General features: G+C 28.4%; 7 protein-coding genes across 7 annotated transcripts; 5 read left to right on the plus strand and 2 right to left on the minus strand.

Moving 5' to 3' along the window:
- Positions 1–27: 27 nt before the first annotated feature.
- On the minus strand, positions 28–1,685 carry BX663DRAFT_526813 (snare associated Golgi protein-domain-containing protein). Its single transcript, XM_051529951.1, has 3 exons — positions 1,266–1,685; positions 938–1,196; positions 28–848 (listed from the first exon to the last, which is right to left on the minus strand). Exons 1-3 carry the CDS (start codon positions 1,574–1,576, stop codon positions 273–275), a joined length of 1,146 nt encoding a protein of 381 aa, XP_051377873.1. The 5' UTR covers positions 1,577–1,685; the 3' UTR covers positions 28–272.
- A 1,504-nt stretch (positions 1,686–3,189) lies between these two features.
- Positions 3,190–5,238, plus strand: BX663DRAFT_546842 (uncharacterized protein). The gene is made up of 4 exons (XM_051530978.1): positions 3,190–3,365; positions 3,432–3,615; positions 3,712–3,873; positions 3,938–5,238. Exons 1-4 carry the CDS (start codon positions 3,208–3,210, stop codon positions 4,757–4,759), a joined length of 1,326 nt encoding a protein of 441 aa, XP_051377874.1. The 5' UTR covers positions 3,190–3,207; the 3' UTR covers positions 4,760–5,238.
- Positions 5,239–6,231: 993 nt separating this feature from the next.
- BX663DRAFT_526829 (nucleotide-diphospho-sugar transferase) lies at positions 6,232–7,746 on the plus strand. Its single transcript, XM_051529952.1, has 4 exons — positions 6,232–6,728; positions 6,793–6,849; positions 6,909–7,432; positions 7,505–7,746. The coding sequence occupies exons 1-4, from the start codon at positions 6,259–6,261 to the stop codon at positions 7,588–7,590; spliced, it is 1,137 nt and encodes a 378-aa protein (XP_051377875.1). The 5' UTR covers positions 6,232–6,258; the 3' UTR covers positions 7,591–7,746.
- BX663DRAFT_565167 (CRAL-TRIO domain-containing protein) lies at positions 7,595–8,707 on the minus strand (the record flags this gene model as incomplete). Its single annotated transcript, XM_051532070.1, has 5 exons — positions 8,449–8,707; positions 8,158–8,373; positions 7,861–8,082; positions 7,723–7,791; positions 7,595–7,664 (listed from the first exon to the last, which is right to left on the minus strand). Exons 1-5 carry the CDS (start codon positions 8,646–8,648, stop codon positions 7,595–7,597), a joined length of 777 nt encoding a protein of 258 aa, XP_051377876.1. The 5' UTR covers positions 8,649–8,707.
- Positions 8,708–11,066: 2,359 nt separating this feature from the next.
- Positions 11,067–12,302, plus strand: BX663DRAFT_526833 (ribonucleoside-diphosphate reductase small chain). The gene has a single exon (XM_051529953.1). It carries the CDS (start codon positions 11,144–11,146, stop codon positions 12,212–12,214), a length of 1,071 nt encoding a protein of 356 aa, XP_051377877.1. The 5' UTR covers positions 11,067–11,143; the 3' UTR covers positions 12,215–12,302.
- A 4,088-nt stretch (positions 12,303–16,390) lies between these two features.
- On the plus strand, positions 16,391–17,928 carry BX663DRAFT_526835 (ribonucleoside-diphosphate reductase small chain). The gene is made up of 2 exons (XM_051529954.1): positions 16,391–16,678; positions 16,811–17,928. The coding sequence occupies exons 1-2, from the start codon at positions 16,511–16,513 to the stop codon at positions 17,717–17,719; spliced, it is 1,077 nt and encodes a 358-aa protein (XP_051377878.1). The 5' UTR covers positions 16,391–16,510; the 3' UTR covers positions 17,720–17,928.
- Positions 17,929–18,231: 303 nt separating this feature from the next.
- On the plus strand, positions 18,232–19,381 carry BX663DRAFT_526836 (uncharacterized protein). Its single transcript, XM_051529955.1, has 3 exons — positions 18,232–18,430; positions 18,643–18,875; positions 18,931–19,381. The coding sequence occupies exons 1-2, from the start codon at positions 18,425–18,427 to the stop codon at positions 18,844–18,846; spliced, it is 210 nt and encodes a 69-aa protein (XP_051377879.1). The 5' UTR covers positions 18,232–18,424; the 3' UTR covers positions 18,847–18,875; positions 18,931–19,381.
- The last annotated feature ends 847 nt before the right edge of the window (positions 19,382–20,228 follow it).

The raw sequence follows: 20,228 nt of genomic DNA on the forward strand, positions 1-20,228 counted from the left end.
ACACACACACATATGTTTATATGTGTGCATATATAAATATAAATATAAGATATATACACATGTATATTACAAGCATTGTATTTTTATTATTATTATTATTATTATTATTATTGCTCTTCTTTCTTTACATATATACATGTATTTGTATCCTAATGGATACGTAGAAAAAGGATTTTTATTTATAGTGGGAATCAATTATTGTTATTATACATAATATGTGACAAAATAAATAAATAAATATACAAAAATATACATATAATATGAAAATAGTTTTAATCATCTTTACCAATGTCCCTTTTTTTAACCATAGCAGACTCTTCATCTTCCCAAGCATCCCAAGCATCCAAAGAGATACTACTACTACTATTATTATCTCTGATTGTTCTTTCATGATGGGAGTTTAGTGGTATTATGGATGAAGAAGAAATCACTGTTCCAGAAGATAAAATAGTTACTGTACTCGCATTCACATCGTCATCCTCTTCTTCTTCTTGACGATGATTTAAAAAGGATACCTGTTCCTCATCATCTATAGATTCTGCTGCAACAGCTGTCTTTGCTATTTGATAAAGATAGGCCATCACGACTATGGCTAATAACGTAAAAATGATGAATGCTACATATTTGACTTTCATAGCTCTCAGCTGAGCTTCAGTTAAATCACCATCCTTGCCTAACAAATGATCAACAAAGGAAGTCAAGTTGGCACCGATATAAACATGCAAAGCAATTTTTAGTAATGAAATTGCTGTTCCTGCTACAAAATGAGAGAGTGGAATGCTAGTGGAAGCAAAAAAGAAATTTAATAAATTAAAAGGATAAGGAGAAATACGAATTAATAGGAATAGCTTAATACAAAAAAAAAAAAAAAAAAAAAAAAAAAAAAAAAAAAAGGGGTAAATATCTACTCATGTTGACATTGCATACTATTTATTACCTTGAAACCTTTCTTTTCTACTGCCTTGACTACTGCTTCAAAATTAGGATACCTTGATAGTAGACGACTAATACGAGTCTTTATGAATAATCTACATAATGAAAAGCAAATAATAGCACCTATCAATGCACTAAAGTAGGAGATAGGGAATCCAATTTGAAATCCATAGGTATAACCTGATAATGTTTGGTAAGTGCTATAACCGATAATAGGAGGAAAGGCACTCAAAAAGATAAGTAAAGACATCAATAGATACCCCCTATGTTCATTTGTCAAATTAGATAAAAATAACATGTATTATAATAATCATTTTTTTTTATGATAATACCTATAACCTAAATCTGATAAATGATGACTTAATGCTTCTAAAGCTTCAAAAAAATTTCTTCTATAAATAAACATAACGATGCCTATTATGACTGAAATGCCAAAGAAGAATAAAGACCATCTCCAATTATAAAGGAATAAAATTATGTTCCGTTTTGTCCATCTTTGTTTGATTCTTTGAATAAAGTGTGAATTACTATTAGTTGTTACTGAAGGAAAATAATCTAGATCTTGAGTTGTATTATTTATAGACTGTAATAATATTGTATCTGAAGGAGGTTGTAATAAAGGATCATTATCGTCTTTTGTCATTTTATAACTTGAAATAATAAAAAATAGAATAACAAAACTAAAAATGCCTATAAATAAAAGAAAAAAAAATAGCCTTATTTCTTTTATGTCATACTCTTGGAAAAAAAAAAAAAAAAAAAAAAAAAAAAAAAAAAAAAAAAAAAACTTCTCAGAGTAGTAGAATATATGAATGCTTTTGAATAAAAGGTTTTACTAAATAATAAAAGTGAATTGAAAAAAAAAATGATGGTCTGTTTTATTTTTTAATGATGAATGGATGGAATCTTGTCAATAATGTCATGTACACGATGTTTGGTCACTTCCAAAGCATCTAAACCTAATCCAAGTCCCGTAGTACCAGAAGGGATTAAAGCGCCGCATAAGAATAGAAAGACAAAGATGACAGTTACTAGCATGGCTAATGCAAGCTTATTATCAATGACTAAAAATGCTTGAGAATGATGCTGCTTCATAATGATTATGTGTATATGAATTAACAAAATAGGCTGTTATAACTTCTTTATATATTTTCTTTTTTAGATCATTCATATAAAAAGGAGACAGGCAAGCATTGTTCTGTATAAAATGATTTGATGAAATAAAATTTATTGAAAAATAAAACTGACCAATGGGCAATTCAGTTATGCTATATTGCCTCAGCCCGTTCCAAAAAGGGGAAGAAATCAGAAACAATATGAGTATTTACTAGTCCGTCTACGATAAGGACAATCCATACATTAGGTTAATAGCAGGATTGACAAGAGAAGGAGAAAGTGTTTGATGAAATAAATAATTCATTTCATGTAAAAATGATACAGATTATTAGCCAACACACTAAAAGAAGGAGAAGCTAATTATGTCAGACTTTGATTTCTACAGAGAAGGATTTGCTGAAGTGAATCAATCATAGTTGATGATATTTAGAGTCGATAATGCATATGGAGATATCTGATAGAGTGCACACAGGTAAAGTGATTCATATGAATATTAAAAGTATGTCTCAGGAATACGACCAGAAAGCTATTCAAGACGTTAATAAAGGACACAGCTTTGCTCGACAGATAACCAAGGATAGGTTCTGTATACCTAGAATGGAATGGCACACATCCAATACATTGATATTAGAAGTGATGTAGTCATTATTAAGTTTGACTTTTTTTTTTTTTTGTTCACATGGAAACAGTGTTGACTGTAGCCAGCCTTTCAGGATGAACTGTTATTACCACATCATTAGCATATAGAAGACAGTTTATGTGGATGGTTAATTAGATAGGGTCGTATAAGTTCTTTTTGGATAATGATCGAGAGCAAAGACTGTTAATTTACAGTGAATACACAGAACAATTATCACTTGATATCCTTATAGTTCACCGTCAAGCATTTACTCAACATTGGCATTACTTGATAATCATAGTTTAATAATTATAGAAACAATAGTGGAATATTATGTAAAGCTGTTAATGATTAAAGCACTGGTTCTACATTATATAACAAGGCTAAAAAAAAAAAAAAAAAAAAAAAAAAAAAAAAAAAAATTATGCAAATTCATTGGAGAAAAACCACTATGCGCAACATCCTCCATTTGTCTATGACTATCTATTTATTTTTATTTCTACTGTATTTTATTTTATTTTATTTTATTTTATTTTAAAATGAATGAAATTCAACAAAAATATATTCAACTCGTTAAAGAAATTACACGATTGCAATGGGTTCGGGAATCTTTACCTTCACATTCAAAATATTATGAAGGCTTAAAAAAAAAGCTTTTAAAGCAAATCGGCTTAAAAGAATTTTCCGAAAAAGAATTGTAAGATATAAATTTGATAATAATAATAATAATATGGAATAATTATAACAACAACAACAATGATAGGAGAAATTATCAAAATGAAAAAGATAATCAACATCATTATTCAATATCAAAACTTGGATTGTTCAAGACGAATGATACACCAACAACAACAACTACTTCCTCTACTAATTTGATTGAATCTGTAAAGTTTTATGAAAACGCAATTCAGCAATTACAGGCGCAGATTGATCAAGCGAAAATCATGGTAAAAAGAAAAAAAAAAAAAAAAAAAAAAAAAAAAAAAAAAAAAGAAAAGAAAAGAAAAAACACATTAATCAATTGACACTCATTATGATACAAGATGGATGAATTAAAGGAAGAAAGAATAAAACTCGATAAATTATGTAATGAATTACATGTGTTATATGAACAAGTTATTATAGATGACCCTGAAGACCCCACTTTCATATTTGAACAGCATTTAAAAAATGAAGTAGAGCAGTTATCCAATAATATTCCTAATGTATATTCAAATATAATATACCTCTGTTACGTCATAGATTTTATAATAACAATACATATATTAGATTGAAGATAAGATTAAGAAATATACAGTAGCTCAAGATAAATTATATAGAGCAAGAGAATTAATAGAAACAGCAATGAAATCATTACCTGGTGCTTCTACTTTTATGGATAGACAAGCAATAGTAGCAAAGCAAATACATAATAATCCAACCTCTTTATTTGGTAAATCAGTATTAGTTTCTTCTGCTATAATGGAACCAATTCATAATGTAGAAAAGATAGCACAACAATCTTATCAACTTGTTAAGGAGGCAAGTGAGATATGTCCAGACGTACCACTCATACCGAATACTATGTTACGAAAAGAAGAATCAAATGTTGTTTATATTTTAACTACTTATCGAGGATATCGTCTCAAGATAGAATATGTATTAAGAACTCAAGTTAACCCAAGACTTCATAGATTTGAAAATCAATTAGCAATGACAAAATATCATTATGAACAACGTGTAATTGAATGGACAAATCATCAAATTTTATCTTTAGAAAGTTATTTAAGATTGAATGGGTATTTAGTGAACGAAAGTTTAGAAAGAGAGATTAGCATGTTACGTATGGGCTCAAGAGCAGCTTTAGCAGCAGTAGCGTCAGAGACAAGTGAAAGAGTCACAGTTGATGACGCATTAGAGATATCATCAGATCATCCTACTATTTTACCAGAATACACCATAGATAACCGTCATTTAAGAGATGAACAAAATAACGTATCAATCATAACAAGTCATAATAATGCAGATGAATCTTCTAATATTAATTTACCTGCCTATTATTCATCAGAGCAACCTGCTGATGATTTACCTCCACCAGCTTACACAAGATAAACTTTCATCTACCAGTATACCAGCTTTAGTTATCATGTGTGTGTGTGTTTTCTTTTTGAATTGAATACTATAGTAGACAATAAAGATAATTATCCTCCTTTGTCTATAAAGAAGAATCTTAATGTTGCACTTGGATATATGTAAATAAGATTACGATGATAGCATTATAAGACATGCCATATCCTAACGCTTCTCTTTAGCATTGACCTTTTTATATCTGGAAGTTTATGAGTGTGGCTGATATTAAACTATTATTGAAGTGAAAAGTACAATTCCAAATAAATAGTGAATTTAAGAAATCCATTTTTTTTATATACATGTAAGGTTTAAAAACTTCAATTTTATTAATGGTTTTGTAGAGAAAAAAAAAACCCCTTCCCAGATAGCAGATCTTCGTAGTAGTTAATAACTTTTAATAAAACCCGCTTAGTTAATGGAAGAAACCGGGTAAAGTAGAATGATCACCACAAAGAATGCTGGTAAAACCATGCACTCTATTATTAATAAAGGAGAGGAGTTTAATTTGAAGAAATGAACTACTTTGACAGATGATATATAAAGAGTCACAGCATATGTCAATTGAAGATGAAGATCTAGAGAAGGTTGAGAAAGTAAAATGATGTATAGATAGTAGTCATAATACCTGGACAGATAATTATCATATTCCTTTTTTTTTTTGTTGTATTATTTGAAGACTTTGAAGAAGAAGAAGGAAAAAAAAACTGGTCATTATTTTGAATTTTTAAAAGGGAACCTTAAATCAGATAGATAAACTTTTAGAACTAAAAGGCTTCTACCTCGTTACTAACAATGCGTCTACCTGCACCCACAAAAAGATGGATAAGTTGATTATTAATAGATGGGTACAAATACCTTTATCTTCGTCTTCCCTAACGCGCTTGAGTTAATTTTTTTTTATCGAGCAGTTCTGAGTAATTGTTAAAAATAGAGTTGAATCTAGTAAATTTAACTATAAGAAAGATCTCTATACAACAATTGCTGATGCATGTTTATTATGTATCTAAAAGCTCCCTAAGAAACTATATTCAGTATTCTATTCATATTTTCTCAACGCGTTTAAAATAAAGAACTTGTTAAAAATCGTTGACACTAATCAGGCTACAAAAGTTTACTGTGATTTAGTTTTTCATAAAACCATTCATATTTGGACCGCCGCTAAAAAAAACACACAATAGTAAATCCGTAACATCTTATAGAAAATAAATAAATAAATTATAACTACTTTTAAAGCGAACTATTATTCGAATAAAATTATAGTATTTTAGTTATTCCAAACTATCTTATTTTAGCTTAATTTTTGTACAGTAGAATTAACAGAAATACTGCTTAGATGCAAATTATCAAGATTAAACATAAATTTCTTTTTTTTTTTTTTTTAAAAAAAAATGATTATAATCTTTAAATTCCGGTAATAATTGTGGATTGTGCACCGTTTTTTTTTTATTATTTTTTTTTCTTTTTATATATAAAAAATAGAAATGATGCTAACGGCAAGATATAGTCGAATAGGATTATTAATATTATTTCCTTTTTGTATATTTTTATTAATATTTTATAGTTCTTATAACAAGAATTTAAATACATATAAATATGATTATGAAATTGAAAAGAATAGCTCAACTATTCACCGAGAAAATGCTGCATTTGTTGTGTTGGCACGTAACTCTGACTTGAACGGAATTAGAGAAGCAATGCAGATGATGGAAGATCGTTTTAATCATAAATACCATTATCCATGGGTCTTTTTAAATGATCAGCCATTTGAAGAGAAATTTAAAGAATATACAACGGGATTAGCTTCGGGCAAAACTTATTACGGTGAACTAAGTCATGACATGTGGGGTTATCCTGACTGGATTGATCAAGAAAAGGCAAGAAAGTCAAGAGAGGAAATGGAGGCAGCTCAAGTTATCTATGGTGGAGTTGAATCCTATAGACATATGTGCAGGTAGGTATAGATAAGTGTTATGTAATTGAAGATAACTAGGATGATTAATAACAATGATAAATAGATTTCAAAGCGGGTTCTTTTTTAGACATCCTTTGATGGAACAATTTGATTATTATTGGTAAAAACAAATGTGCAATTTATTTTATTTTATTTTCTTATAAATAAGTATTTTATTAGGAGAGTCGAGCCCGACGTTAAATTTACATGTGATATTGATTATGATCCATTTAAAGTAATGAGAGAAAAAGATTTAAAATATGGATTCACTATATCTTTATATGAATATGAAAATACCATTCCAACATTATGGAAAACAACAAAGCAATTCATGAAGGAATATCCACAACATATTGTCCCAACAAATGACTCTGAGAGCTTAATGAGTTGGATTACCGATAACGGTGGTGAAACATATAATTTGTGTCATTTTTGGAGTAATTTTGAAATTGGCTCCTTGGCGTTTTTAAGATCTCAAGCCTATTTAGATTATTTTAATTATTTAGACAAAGCGGGTGGTTTCTTTTATGAAAGATGGGGAGATGCTCCAGTGCATAGTATTGCAGTAGCTATGATGTTGAAAAAATCTGATGTACATTTCTTTTATGATATTGGTTATTTCCATAATCCATTTAAAAATTGTCCTAGTGAACCCAGTTGGCTTCCAATAGAGAAATGTAGTTGTGACCCATCAGATAGTATGCGTATGTAGTTAGACATGTTTTATAACTAAATTATCCAATATACTCATCTTTTTTTTTTGTTCTTTTTTTTAGATGATAATAATTGGAGTTGTACTCCTAAATTTTTGAATCTTGTAAACAAGAAAGTAACAGACTTTGTTATTACCAAAAGATATTAAAAGTTTATTTTTGATAAATGGACGGTAAATTCTCTTTATCAATAAAAGCAAGCAGAGTAGTATTTAATTCAGCACTAAAATAAAGCAAAGTTTAATTTAAGAAAAAAAAAATATGTGCACTTTATAACTTACTTTGAACAAACTACAAACTTTTTTAATGTTGCTTCAGAAAGCAATGGACGAAGTAATTTAAATATCAAACTATTATATAATAAATAACTGGTAAATAAATAATTTCCTTACACAGTATTTGCATTGTATATTTATTACCTTCCTAGTCTTGGAACATTGACGAATAATTTACTGGATAAGAATTCAGGATAATTATCTTGCATCAATTCAATAAGAATATTTGTTGCTTCCTTTGTATTTGCTGTACGACCAAAGATAGAAGCCCCATTATAGTCATGAACTTGAAGCATAGCATCTGTATTAACAAAATCAATTTGCCTGACTCCTTTTTCCATTAACTGTACTCTCCAACGAATAAATCTATTGAATATGAATGATTAATAATACAGGCATCGTAACAGTCATCATCCTTATATTCCATCTGCTGTTTATTACTTATTTATATTGCCGAATACTTTTTCTTGGTCGATTCCACCATAAAAATTGTAAGTAACCGGATGACCTTCTTTATCTGATTTATATAAAAGCCCGATGCTATCATTAAAGATAGTAAGATCAAATTCTTCTTCCAGGAGAGAATCAGCTGAAAATTCCTTTCTCCATTTTAACATTTTTATCAGCATTTCTTTAGCTGCTGGAAGATCCATATTTCTAAATTTTCAGCCAAACCCCATGCGAAATAAATAAAGAAAATTATAGAAAACAAACCCAACTTTTTTTTTATACCTGGCTCTTAAGAATTTGATGAGAATAACTTTAATACGTTCATCATCAGAAGACTTGTCTAAAGGAACTCCCCACAAGGTATAAACATCGTTTGAGCCAAAGGCTTCTGTTAAAATATCTGGTAAAGCATCCTTTAATTGTTGAACTGCAACTGCTTCAGTAACAGTAAATTTAGCTATAAACTTGTTTTCAGAAACCATTTCTTGGTATAATAATAATAATAATAATTAAAAAAAAAAAAAAAAAAAAAAAAAAAAAGCAAACGATAAAAAAAAAAAACCCAAAACAAAATGAAATTATTGCTGACTGGTGAAACTTGCGTTATACAATTTAAATACTCCGCTACTAGTTTATATTATTTCAAGCATGCAAATCTTTCCTTTGAAGTTAAACGTGTTTATTGCTTATATCAAGGAAATAGATTATAAATATGATTCGACTCTATTTCTATTTAATACTATAATAACTTCAAGTTGAAGTATACGCCATCATATTAGGGAAACTTTGCTTGATAATAAATAGTATTCAATCTGTGGCTTGTTGATATTTTATTGTATTAGATGGATTACTAATTATGAAGAAAATTACTACCTAAACAGATAATTCTCTGATAAAATTATTAAAGTGATGGTCATCTTTTCAAATAGACAAAACACTCTCCTAACCATCTTTATATATAAAGTTAATAAGTTTGATATTCAAATTTTGTGTCTATATGTATTCATTTTTTTTTAAAATGTGATAAATCAATTAAGCAATATTGTCTTTAAATACAGTGACCTTTTACTTATTCTCTTTTATTATTATTATTTACTTTTTTTAAAAAAAAATGTTTAAACAGATGACTAATGGAGAAGAATAACATGGTTAAATTAGTTGCAATATTAGGTAACTGAGAAGGGACTGACATTTGCTAAGCTATTTACAAAAAAAAAAAGGTGCGCAAGATATCGAGCTATTACATTCAAATTGTGGGAAGAGGGGAAAGTCAGTATCTTGATTTGAAGTTGTTTTTAAGTTTTAGGATTTGAACCTTTAGTCTCTATTAAGTATAGATTAAGTTAAGATAGGTATGACAATATGTTAACTAAAAAGCTTTATTCCTAATTTGCAAAATTTATGGAAGAATAATCGAGAAAAAATCAGGTGGATAGCGCAAGTTGTATATAAAGAACTATACTTGATGGGAGAAATGACCATACAATATTATAGACATTATTAAGCATTGGTATTTTCAAAGGTGTGATATTAACACCTATTAAGCGTGATAACTTTTCGAAAGCCTATTTATATTAAACTACAAGACCATAAATATTACCCGAGGATTAGAAAAGGTTAAAAATTGATTTTGCCAATTCTTTAATAAGCTTGAAAAAGAGATATATAGCTGTTAATGAATTTAATGACAGTTAAATTCAATATTAAAAATAAGTATTAGTAATTCACTTTTCCTTTAGTAAAAAAGTCTTGAAGTGATTCGTAAAATGTATAATATATATACATATACATATATAGTGTATCTATAAGCTTTTAAAAATATCGATACATGTACATATAAATATGTTCACTGACTATTTTATACATTGAAATATAGGAGCAGATGGAGTCAATAGCACTTTAGAAAAGAAAAAAGTATTATTTCTATTTTCATAGTAGACGTCTTTTCGGATACATTGCAAAGACCTACAATGAGGCAAAAAACTTTTTTTTTCTTCTTTTTTTTTACATTCATTAGTATCATATATTTCCACATCCAGGTAGGTATACATGTATATAATGTTTATTTATTGACTAAAGAAAAGAATAGGCTTTAAGCAAGACCGTTAGTATCCAAAGTAAGAAAGTATTTTCAATCAATACTGAACTTTAAGATTGACTCTAACCGTTATTTTTATATAGTATTGTTATCTTAATTATATCTATGACACAACGTTATAATGCAGTACGTGAGCCTTTGCTGAAAATTTGACTCAGAATGTGTGTCTATTTATTTAGTTTTTAGTTTTTAGTTTTTAGTTTTTTTTATAAATTTTGTCTCAAGATATTAATACTAAATACATCTCTTGGATTAGCAAATCCAAGAGTCACTTCATAATTGTTATACCTGATTTTTGTTATGTTATTTTAATTTTTGAAAGAGTTTTTTTTTTTATTAATGTCATTATTATGAAAATAATGTGTTAAAAAATTTTCAGTTAGACTCAATTAAAGATAAACTGCATAATTTTTTTTTTTGTGATTCCCTAGACAAATTGGTATAGAAGAATCAATTTTATATTAATAATCTATACGCGTATTAAATTTTAATTTTCTAAAATTTAACTAATTTAATATTAAATATGCAGGATTCAACTATTTCAAAAAAAAAAAGAATTGGTTGTAAAATAAGCATATATTTATTGTGGTTATTACATAGCTATTTATTATTAAAAACATCATAAATCACGTATATGATAATTCATTTGTTTAGTTTTTTTATTTTAGGCAGGCAAACTAAAACCCTGAGTTTTTATTTGTAATTTTTTACAATAAAAAAAAAAAAAAAAAAAAAAAAAAAAAAAAAAAACTACGGTATATAAATCCTATTGTTCTTCTCTTATCTTTCCCCTCCTCCCCCATTTTTTTTCTTTTTTATTGTTATTGTTACATTTTCTCATATATTTATTTATTTTAAAACTTTTATAGAAATTTAATAATGACTGTATTTGATGCTAAATCTGAACTTGCTGCTCAAGGCTTAAGAAGTACTATTTTAAAGCGCTTAGCAGATTTAAAAGTTGATATTGAACCCGGAGAGGAAATTATTTTAAAGGAAAATAATCGTCGTTTTTGTCTTTTCCCTATCAAATACCATGAAATTTGGGAATTTTATAAAAAGGCCGAGGCATCCTTTTGGACAGCTGAAGAAATTGATTTATCAAAGGATTTGGTTGATTGGGAAGAAGTTCTCAATAAGGATGAACGTTACTTTATTGGTCGTGTCTTGGCTTTCTTTGCCTCTGCTGATGGTATTGTCAACGAAAACTTGGTTGCTAATTTCTGTGATGAAGTTAAGATTGCCGAAGCCAAGTGTTTCTATGGTTTCCAGATTATGATGGAAAATATTCATAATGAAATGTACTCCCTTTTGATTGATACTTATATCAAAGATCCTACTGAAAAGGAATTCCACTTTAATGCTATCGAAACTATTCCTTCTATCAAGAAGAAGGCAGATTGGGCATTTAAATGGATCTCAAATGAATCCAACCAACCTTTTGCTGTTCGTATCTGTGCTTTTGCCATTATTGAAGGCGTTTTCTTCTCTGGTTCCTTTGCTTCTATTTTCTGGCTTAAGAAGCGTGGTCTCATGCCTGGTTTGACTCTTTCTAACGAATTCATTACTCGTGATGAAGGTCTTCATGCTGACTTTGGTTGTCTTCTCTTCCATCATATAATAAATCAGCCCTCTCATGAGACAATTCTCCAGATTTTGACAGAAGCTGTTGATATTGAACAAGAATTTTTCCGTGATGCCTTACCTGTCCGATTAATTGGTATGAATGATCAACTTATGAATCAATATGTAGAGTTTGTTGCTGATCGTCTCTTGGTATCTCTTGGTTTCCCCAAGCATTATAATGTCTCTAACCCATTTGACTTTATGGACTTGATTTCTCTTCAGGGTAAGACTAACTTCTTTGAAAAGCGTGTTTCTGATTATCAACGCGCTGGTGTTATGAATCAAAAAGAAGAACGTAGTTTCACTTTGGATGCTGATTTTTAAAACAAAAACATATATATATATATTTATATAAAACCAAACATTTTTATTTTATCCTTTCATTATTATTATTATTATAATTAGTAGCATATATTGATTTCCTTTTTTTTTTAAAAAAAAAAAAAAAAAAAAAAAAAAAAAAAAAAGGGAAAAGAAAGAAAGACAAAAGAGACTTATGTATATACTAGCATGTAGTTTTCTTTTTTTTTTTTTTTCTCTTCAATAAAGTTTAGTAAGATTTAGAAATTATTACGTGGAGTTTGAAAATTAAATTAAAAACAAAAGGTCGCGTCGCGTTATCAATTACATTGTATTACTTCACATGGGTTGTTATAAATTACATCACTTGTAGATGATAATATTATTTCAGAATGTGATAAGCTACAACTGTTTAGTATAGCAGACTTTATAACATAGTCAATAAGTTACTATAGAAGTAATAATATTTCTACTTAACAAATAGAGGAGAACTTACAAGTATGTTTAATTAAATATATAAGTAAGAAAAAAGAAACATTTATTTCATTTAAAGTAAGAGTGTCTGTATATGATGTTCTTTAATATTATTATTCTGATAAGATAAAAGAGAATGAATTGTAATAAAACCATTTTAATATCATACACGAAAAAAAAAAAGATCTAAATTTGATAAATTATTCCCCTAATACAAATGAATGCAAGCAAGTACTAATAGTAACTTATCTAATCATTTGGAGACGTAAATAAATGTTTTTATAGAAATTAACCATGTAGTAAATTATTCTTATACACGGCCTGTTGAATATCCCGTTAAAGCTATATAGGATTTTGTGGACAACTGTCTTATTAACCTTATTTCTGTGTTACATTGAATTAAATTACACTTATTTTAATGTACAACTATTTAAAGAAGATTATAATAGGTATTTATTGAAAGTCATAATAGTTGGTTATATACTATAGAATTAACATTACTTGGACTGCTTTCTTGTCATAATAACTATCTAATTGAATAGATTGACATTTATAGGTTTATTTTTTTTTTGTCTTATTCTCAAAACATAACTAGATTCATACGTCAAACATCACAACAATAATAACTTTTGTAAAGTATTAGTTCGCAAACAGGCATTTGATATGCTAAAAAAAGGAGTTTAGTGGAGTGTGCTTTACACTTTGATTTGAGCAAATCACAAGTGACACAACAGATCAAAAAACAAATTGAATAAGATATGTCTGTAAGTAGTATTTTCTCGAAACAATATCATGTTGTGGCAGAGTATTTTTTTTCAGGATGTAATTGAAGAGGGTACTCATATTCGTTTTAATAGTTGTTCAATTAGCTTAATTATGAAGCCAGATAGAAAGCAGTTATATTCGAAATTTTGTCCCTTAAATAATATTGACAAAACATTTTGCTGCTTATGTTTGAATGGTATTCTAAATCTCACAAATGATAATAAAACTGGTTAGAAACAACTCTTAACTGAATGACAATGGTTTTACGTGAAGAAAAAAAAATCTCCAAGTTTACAAAAGCGATGCATCTAGCCAAAGTTAGTTGTGGTACCGAAGATGTTATCAAAAAAAAAAAAAAAAAAAAAAAAGAATAATGTTTTTAGTATAAACTTGTTATTAACTAGTCAAGTAATTAAAATTATCTAATTGTTTTTATTTTTTTTTAGAAGATTAAGAAAAGAAATACTGAAGAAGTGTATTATATAGCTTTAACCTTGTGTCATTTATCACGGATTTGAACTCTTATGTCTTTTCGAAAATACTGATGTGTCACTTTAATTATATCTATTTTATTTATTTTAGAATCACCAGAAAGTATTCATAAAATATTTGGTAGTAATGAGCCACTTAATGCTCCCACATATGGATGCAGTAATAGTCCTTCCTAAATACATGAAACAATCCTCTTTCCAACGGTTACAAGCCTAAAGACCGCTTTTCCAGGGAATCTCTTAGCAAGCCCTTCGAAATCAGGCTCACGACTGTACACCTAAATCGAATAAGATATATTCATTTTATATTTGAATGATGGTACGCATGTTTTATCAACATATAGCCAAACCATATGTTCTAATAAAAAAAACAAGAAACAGGAAATGAAAATTTAATAATTAAATACCATCAACTAATAAGAAACAAAAAGCACAACAAATGAAAGTTTTTAAAAGAAATAGACTATCGAATAGAAACCTTAATTGTAATTATTCGAGTGACAATGGCATATACTAATGTTTCCAACTTATTTTTCAATGATCCTATATTATTTACACACCTAAGAATTGAGCCCCCGGACGTGAATAGTGTCTTCATTATTTGGTTGAATATAAATATAATTGGAAAGCATGTAAGCTCTGTAGGTCACATTTGACGTCCAAGATGCCATAAAAATTCGTTTAACCATGCTCGATAAGTTTGAGTTTTGTTTATGGAATAAAATCTCTTTAAAGTGTATGCTGTACTTCATTCTATCCTATATTTTTTTTAAAAAGAAAAAAGGTGTACATCACCTACATATATATGCATTTCCTTTTTTATTAGGTCTTAACCCCATTGAACAATTTTGGTCTAACTTTAAAGTACAAAGTCAAGTAAAGTAAGTTTAAAGACATGGAAGCGCCCAGCTCAAGAATCATTGAAGTTAGTAAGGCGATACCATTCGAGCTTCTTTGTAGCTTCTTAAATCAGCTGGATAACTGCTTAAAGAAATGTCGTATATTGGATATATAAATATGTATTTTTTTTGTGTCTCTACTACACATGACCAAGTTAAATTATTTCTTGATCATCAATTTGTTATATAAAAAAAAAGTAAGCAATAAAGTTCCCTTAAAAGTCCGACTAATGTTTTCGGAATATTGTCTAATTGACAGTGGGGCCATTATAAAGCAGCAATAGTGGTGCCAAATCCATACCACTGCTTTTATAATAATAACCTAATAACAGTTAAAACTTATTTGTTAAATATTGCTTTATTATTTATGAAAATTATCTATTAACTTTTATTTCATGTAGATTGATTTGACTCGAAAGCAATCGATAGATTATTATTGTTGCTACCTCCTTCATATTTTATTACGTAATATATAAATAAGATTTATATCGATGTCACCAGCATTTCATATAAGTATTTAGAGATCATCAAATACAAGAAACTCGTACTATAATTTATATAACTCACTATGAAGAAGGGTAATATTGAAAACAAATATTATTAATAATGATGTTATATGCCAACAGTATTAAGTTCTGTGATTGAAACAAATAAAACGAAAGAACCTTCTTCGAAATACATAAAAATAAAAATATAAAACATTCAGTCACTTCTAATTCTTTCCCTTTTTTGCCCTTATTTTTTCATAGAACATAGTGTAAACATAATCGTCCGATTAAACAGTTGATTTTTAATTTATTAAAGTAAAACCTGGATGAGATCAAATTCCCTTCCTCTCTCTTTGTGTATGTGTGTGTGTAGGCGTATGCATATATATTATATTTTGAATGTTTTTTTGCGGGGATAGAGGTTTAGTGATTCTTAATCATACTTTTACTGCTAAAATAACAACGTGTATTGTGTTATTGTTTTTAAAATAACTCTTTTGATAGCAAATATCTTATGCATTTAGTATATTTTTGTATGTCATATATGTATATACATACACACACATATGTATATATATATATATATGTATATGTATGTATGTATATATATCTATATGAAATTAAAATATTTTGCCTATCAGTCCTTCGCATATATATACTAAATATGATTTAACTTTATGAATTTCAACCTTTTTTTTTAGAAAAAACCCTTAAAATAGATAAAAGGTTTTAGAAACAGATCCCCTCTTTCAAGTCAAAAGGAATTATATTGAATACAAATTATACTACTACGGAATACAGTATGGAATGTTATAAAATAAATAGCCATATTTCTCTATCTTTTTTTTATTATTATCATTATTTTGAAAGACAAATACTACTGAAATGCATACTATTATATTATATAACGGAAATAATATGAATATAAATATTAAACAATTAATATTAAAAGGGCATCAGAACTGCTACACCTATTGGTTGCTATGGAAACCATTTCAAAATTCAGGTGGTATGATTATGAATTTAAAACTCCAAAAAAAATTTACTTAGTTTTTTTTTCTACCTCCTATCCAATTTTGCGGACTCTCGGTTTTTTGGGATACAAAAAAATAGTATATAAAGAACTTAATTTGACCAAATAACGAGGAAAAAAAAAGTTATCCATCTAATTATTCATTAAACAAATAATCAAATAGTTACATAATGACCGTTTTCGATGCCCAATCTGAACTTGCTGCTCACAACTTGAGAGCCAGTATTCAAACTCGTATGGCGGAAATGAAGGCTTCTATGGACTTAAAGCCTGGAGAGGAACTTATTTTGAAGGAAAACTCAAGACGTTTCTGTCTTTTCCCCGTTAAATTCCATGAGGTAATGTATTAAAAAGTGTAGTGTTGTTATATGAGAGAGAAACGCACACATACACACATGCAAAGAAAAGATATATGTAAAAGAGTTCATGTGTACAGAGGATCCTAATTTTTTTTTATTCGACAATATTAGATCTGGGAATTCTATAAGAAGGCTGAAGCTTCTTTCTGGACTGCAGAAGAAGTTGATTTATCTAAGGATTTGATTGACTGGGAAGAAAAGATGAATGCCGATGAACGATTCTTCATTTCTCGTGTTTTGGCTTTCTTCGCTACTTCTGATGGTATTGTTAACGAAAACTTGGTTCAAAACTTCTGTGATGAAGTCAAGATTGCAGAAGCCAAGTGTTTCTATGGTTTCCAGATTATGATCGAGAATATTCACTCTGAAATGTATTCTCTTTTGATTGATACATATATCAAAGATCCTGAGGAAAAGGAATATCTTTTCAATGCTATTGAAACCATCCCTGTCATTAAGAAGAAGGCTGAATGGGTCTTCAAGTGGATTGCTAATGAATCTAATCAACCTTTCGGTACTCGTCTTGTTGCCTTTGCTGCTGTTGAAGGTATCTTCTTCTCTGGTTCCTTTGCTTCTATTTTCTGGCTTAAGAAGCGTGGTCTCATGCCTGGTTTGACTCTTTCTAACGAATTCATTACTCGTGATGAAGGTCTTCATGCTGATTTCGGTTGTCTTCTTGTTCATCACTTAACTAACCCTCCTTCTCAGGAAACTATTACTCAAATTATTACTGAAGCTGTCGAAATTGAAGAATCTTTCTTCAGAGACTCTCTTCCTACTAGATTGATTGGTATGAATGATGATTTAATGGTTCAATATGTTCAATTTGTTGCTGATCGTCTCTTGTTATCCCTTGGTTGTCCCAAGCATTATAATGTCTCTAACCCATTTGACTTTATGGACTTGATTTCTCTTCAGGGTAAGACTAACTTCTTTGAAAAGCGTGTTTCTGATTATCAACGTGGTGGTATTATGGCTAAGAAAGAAGAACGTAGCTTCTCTTTGGATGCTGATTTCTAAACCATTTCAACAAAAACACACATATACATACATATCTTCATATCAAATACTTGCACATATACATTTTTTTTATATTTCTCCGTTTTTTGCATTTATAATTTCCGCCTGCATTATTAAATAATCAACATAGAGCATTTTTCTTTACTATCATAATCATTTAAAATAAAATAGAAATAAATCGATAAACCATCTTTAATTATATCATTCAATTCAAAATAATGTCTATGATAAAAGACACTACTCATAACAGATTGCTTATAAAATATTCTACACAAAAAAAAAAAGACTTTCTTTAATGAAAAACTCTATATCCGGTATTTTTCTAATCGGTTTGTACATCCTGATCTTTTTTTATATATAAGGTAGCTTAAATTATCGCTTCAGGGGGCAAGTATATGTTATAAAACTAAATACAATGCTTGATCCATCTTTGATGGTCAGTAATTGTTATTTTCTTAAAATATTTTACAATTTGATCATTTAAAATATAGACTTTAATTAAACAATCTCTTCTAATTTCAGTTTTAATTCTGGCCTAAAATAATTTATCTGGACTAATTTAGAAATAACATATAGGGAGAAAGATAAGCAATCATATAGCATTGATCTTCAACCGTCTTTTGAATATCAGGACATTTATAGATGGCGTTATTATCCATAACTAGATGTTACTAAATAGTCATTCCATAAGTATCTAAAGTATCTATGACGCTGGTTAAAAACTAAAGAGAATATTAACCTTGTGTATTAACTTGAGCGTTTACTTTAATAGGTATTTCACTACCGTTTTCTCTCTCTTTTTTTTTCCTTCTTTCATCTTTTAAACTTACTTTAGATTATACAAGATTAAATTAATACTTTCTTTTCCGTAAATAACACCTGATAATTATTATAGTAGTGCCTTTCCTTGAAGAAATAAATACCTTATCACGCATTCCTATCTTTGGTCTATCAAAGTTTCATCGGCTATACATATAAAATACAGTCTCATTAACATAAATACAAGATTCAAATTAGTCCATCTGTTGGTCTGCTTCCCATGTAAATACTACTTTCCTACAAATCTGCAAAATCTTTTCGAATGTTTCAGCACCAAGAATCCTATCTTATTTCTTAAGACTAAATAAAAGACGATCAATAAAATGCTTGTGTCGTCCTAATAGAGTAATTGAAATCAAATCAGAAAAGACGGGAAATGATGAATATCTTACTCAGTAACTTAATCGTAGTGAGTAATATTGAGTATAAAGAAGCAGACATTTCATAGTCTATCCTTGTTAAGGCAGTAATATGTTTAGGATTAAAACAAGGCATCCATCTATTGCTAACTATTATTGCTAAGGACTAAACTATTCAGTATAGTAATAGCCCACTTTAAGACCTTTTTTTTTTCTTTAAATATATGCTGCCAAATTTGAAAAATACCAATAATCAGACCTAATTTTACTATCTTCTCTAAAAATATGGATGGAATACTGTAAAGAAGGGTTCGCTATTTGTTATAAGCTCTCCCCTTTCCGAATACTCATTACCATATTGCCATAAAGTGAATGAACATTTGACATTACTTAGAGTTAGTCAAATTTGATTTTGGAATATTTCAAGTAATAAGGACTTAAAATTTACTATGTTCATACCTACTTTACCATGGTTATATCTGTGATGGAAGGTAAATAAAAGATAAAAGACAAAATAAAAAGAGAGAAAGGGAACAAAAGGAAGTATAGTTTGAGACTGTTTTTTATTCAATAAATAAAGTTAAAAGAAAAGCTAAAGAAAGAAGTTCAAGATTATTTTGTGTCTAAACAACTGCTTGTATTTATATTAATGAATCCTGAATCAAAGAAATAAAAATAACCGCCAAAGAACATGAGTCATGAAACAGTATTAGTATTCGGATATACGTCTTGTTGATTCAAGAGACTGATCTATGGATTATCTATTGGGTGTTATAATGATCTGATCAAGTTTTAAATAAAAAATTTATTGTTTAATCTGAGTATATGTTCCTGATATCTTTTATGTTTTATTTTATTGGATCAAAGACGACCTGAATCCTTTATCAAGGTTATAAAAATAAATATTTAGAAATGATACGATGTCTTATACTTGATACATCTAGACAATTGGATGTCAATAAGTTTTATATTATTTACAAGATGTTATATACAGAGTTTTATTTCATATTCAGGCTTATATTTTATCCTGTATTATGTAATTCATCTATTATAATATTACTCATGATTATATCCAGAGCTTGTTCTATAACAATATCTATCGACTCTATTATAACAACATACACAATTAATTCAAATAGTATTATCAAGACAAAAATAATCAACAATATTCAACAAAGTAATACCTTGTTGATAAGATAAAGATAACAAAAGAATAAGACAGAATAAATCTGTGAAAACTTTATAAAATGAAGAAGTTGAATAAGAATAAATTTAATTGAATTTCTCAAAAAAATGAGTGCAAAATGGATCTTGTGGAGAACAGGGTTACT

This window comes from Cokeromyces recurvatus, assembly GCF_025118155.1.
Source record: "Cokeromyces recurvatus strain NRRL 2243 chromosome Unknown BX663scaffold_48, whole genome shotgun sequence".
NCBI classification, from domain to species: Eukaryota; Fungi; Mucoromycota; class Mucoromycetes; order Mucorales; family Mucoraceae; genus Cokeromyces; species Cokeromyces recurvatus.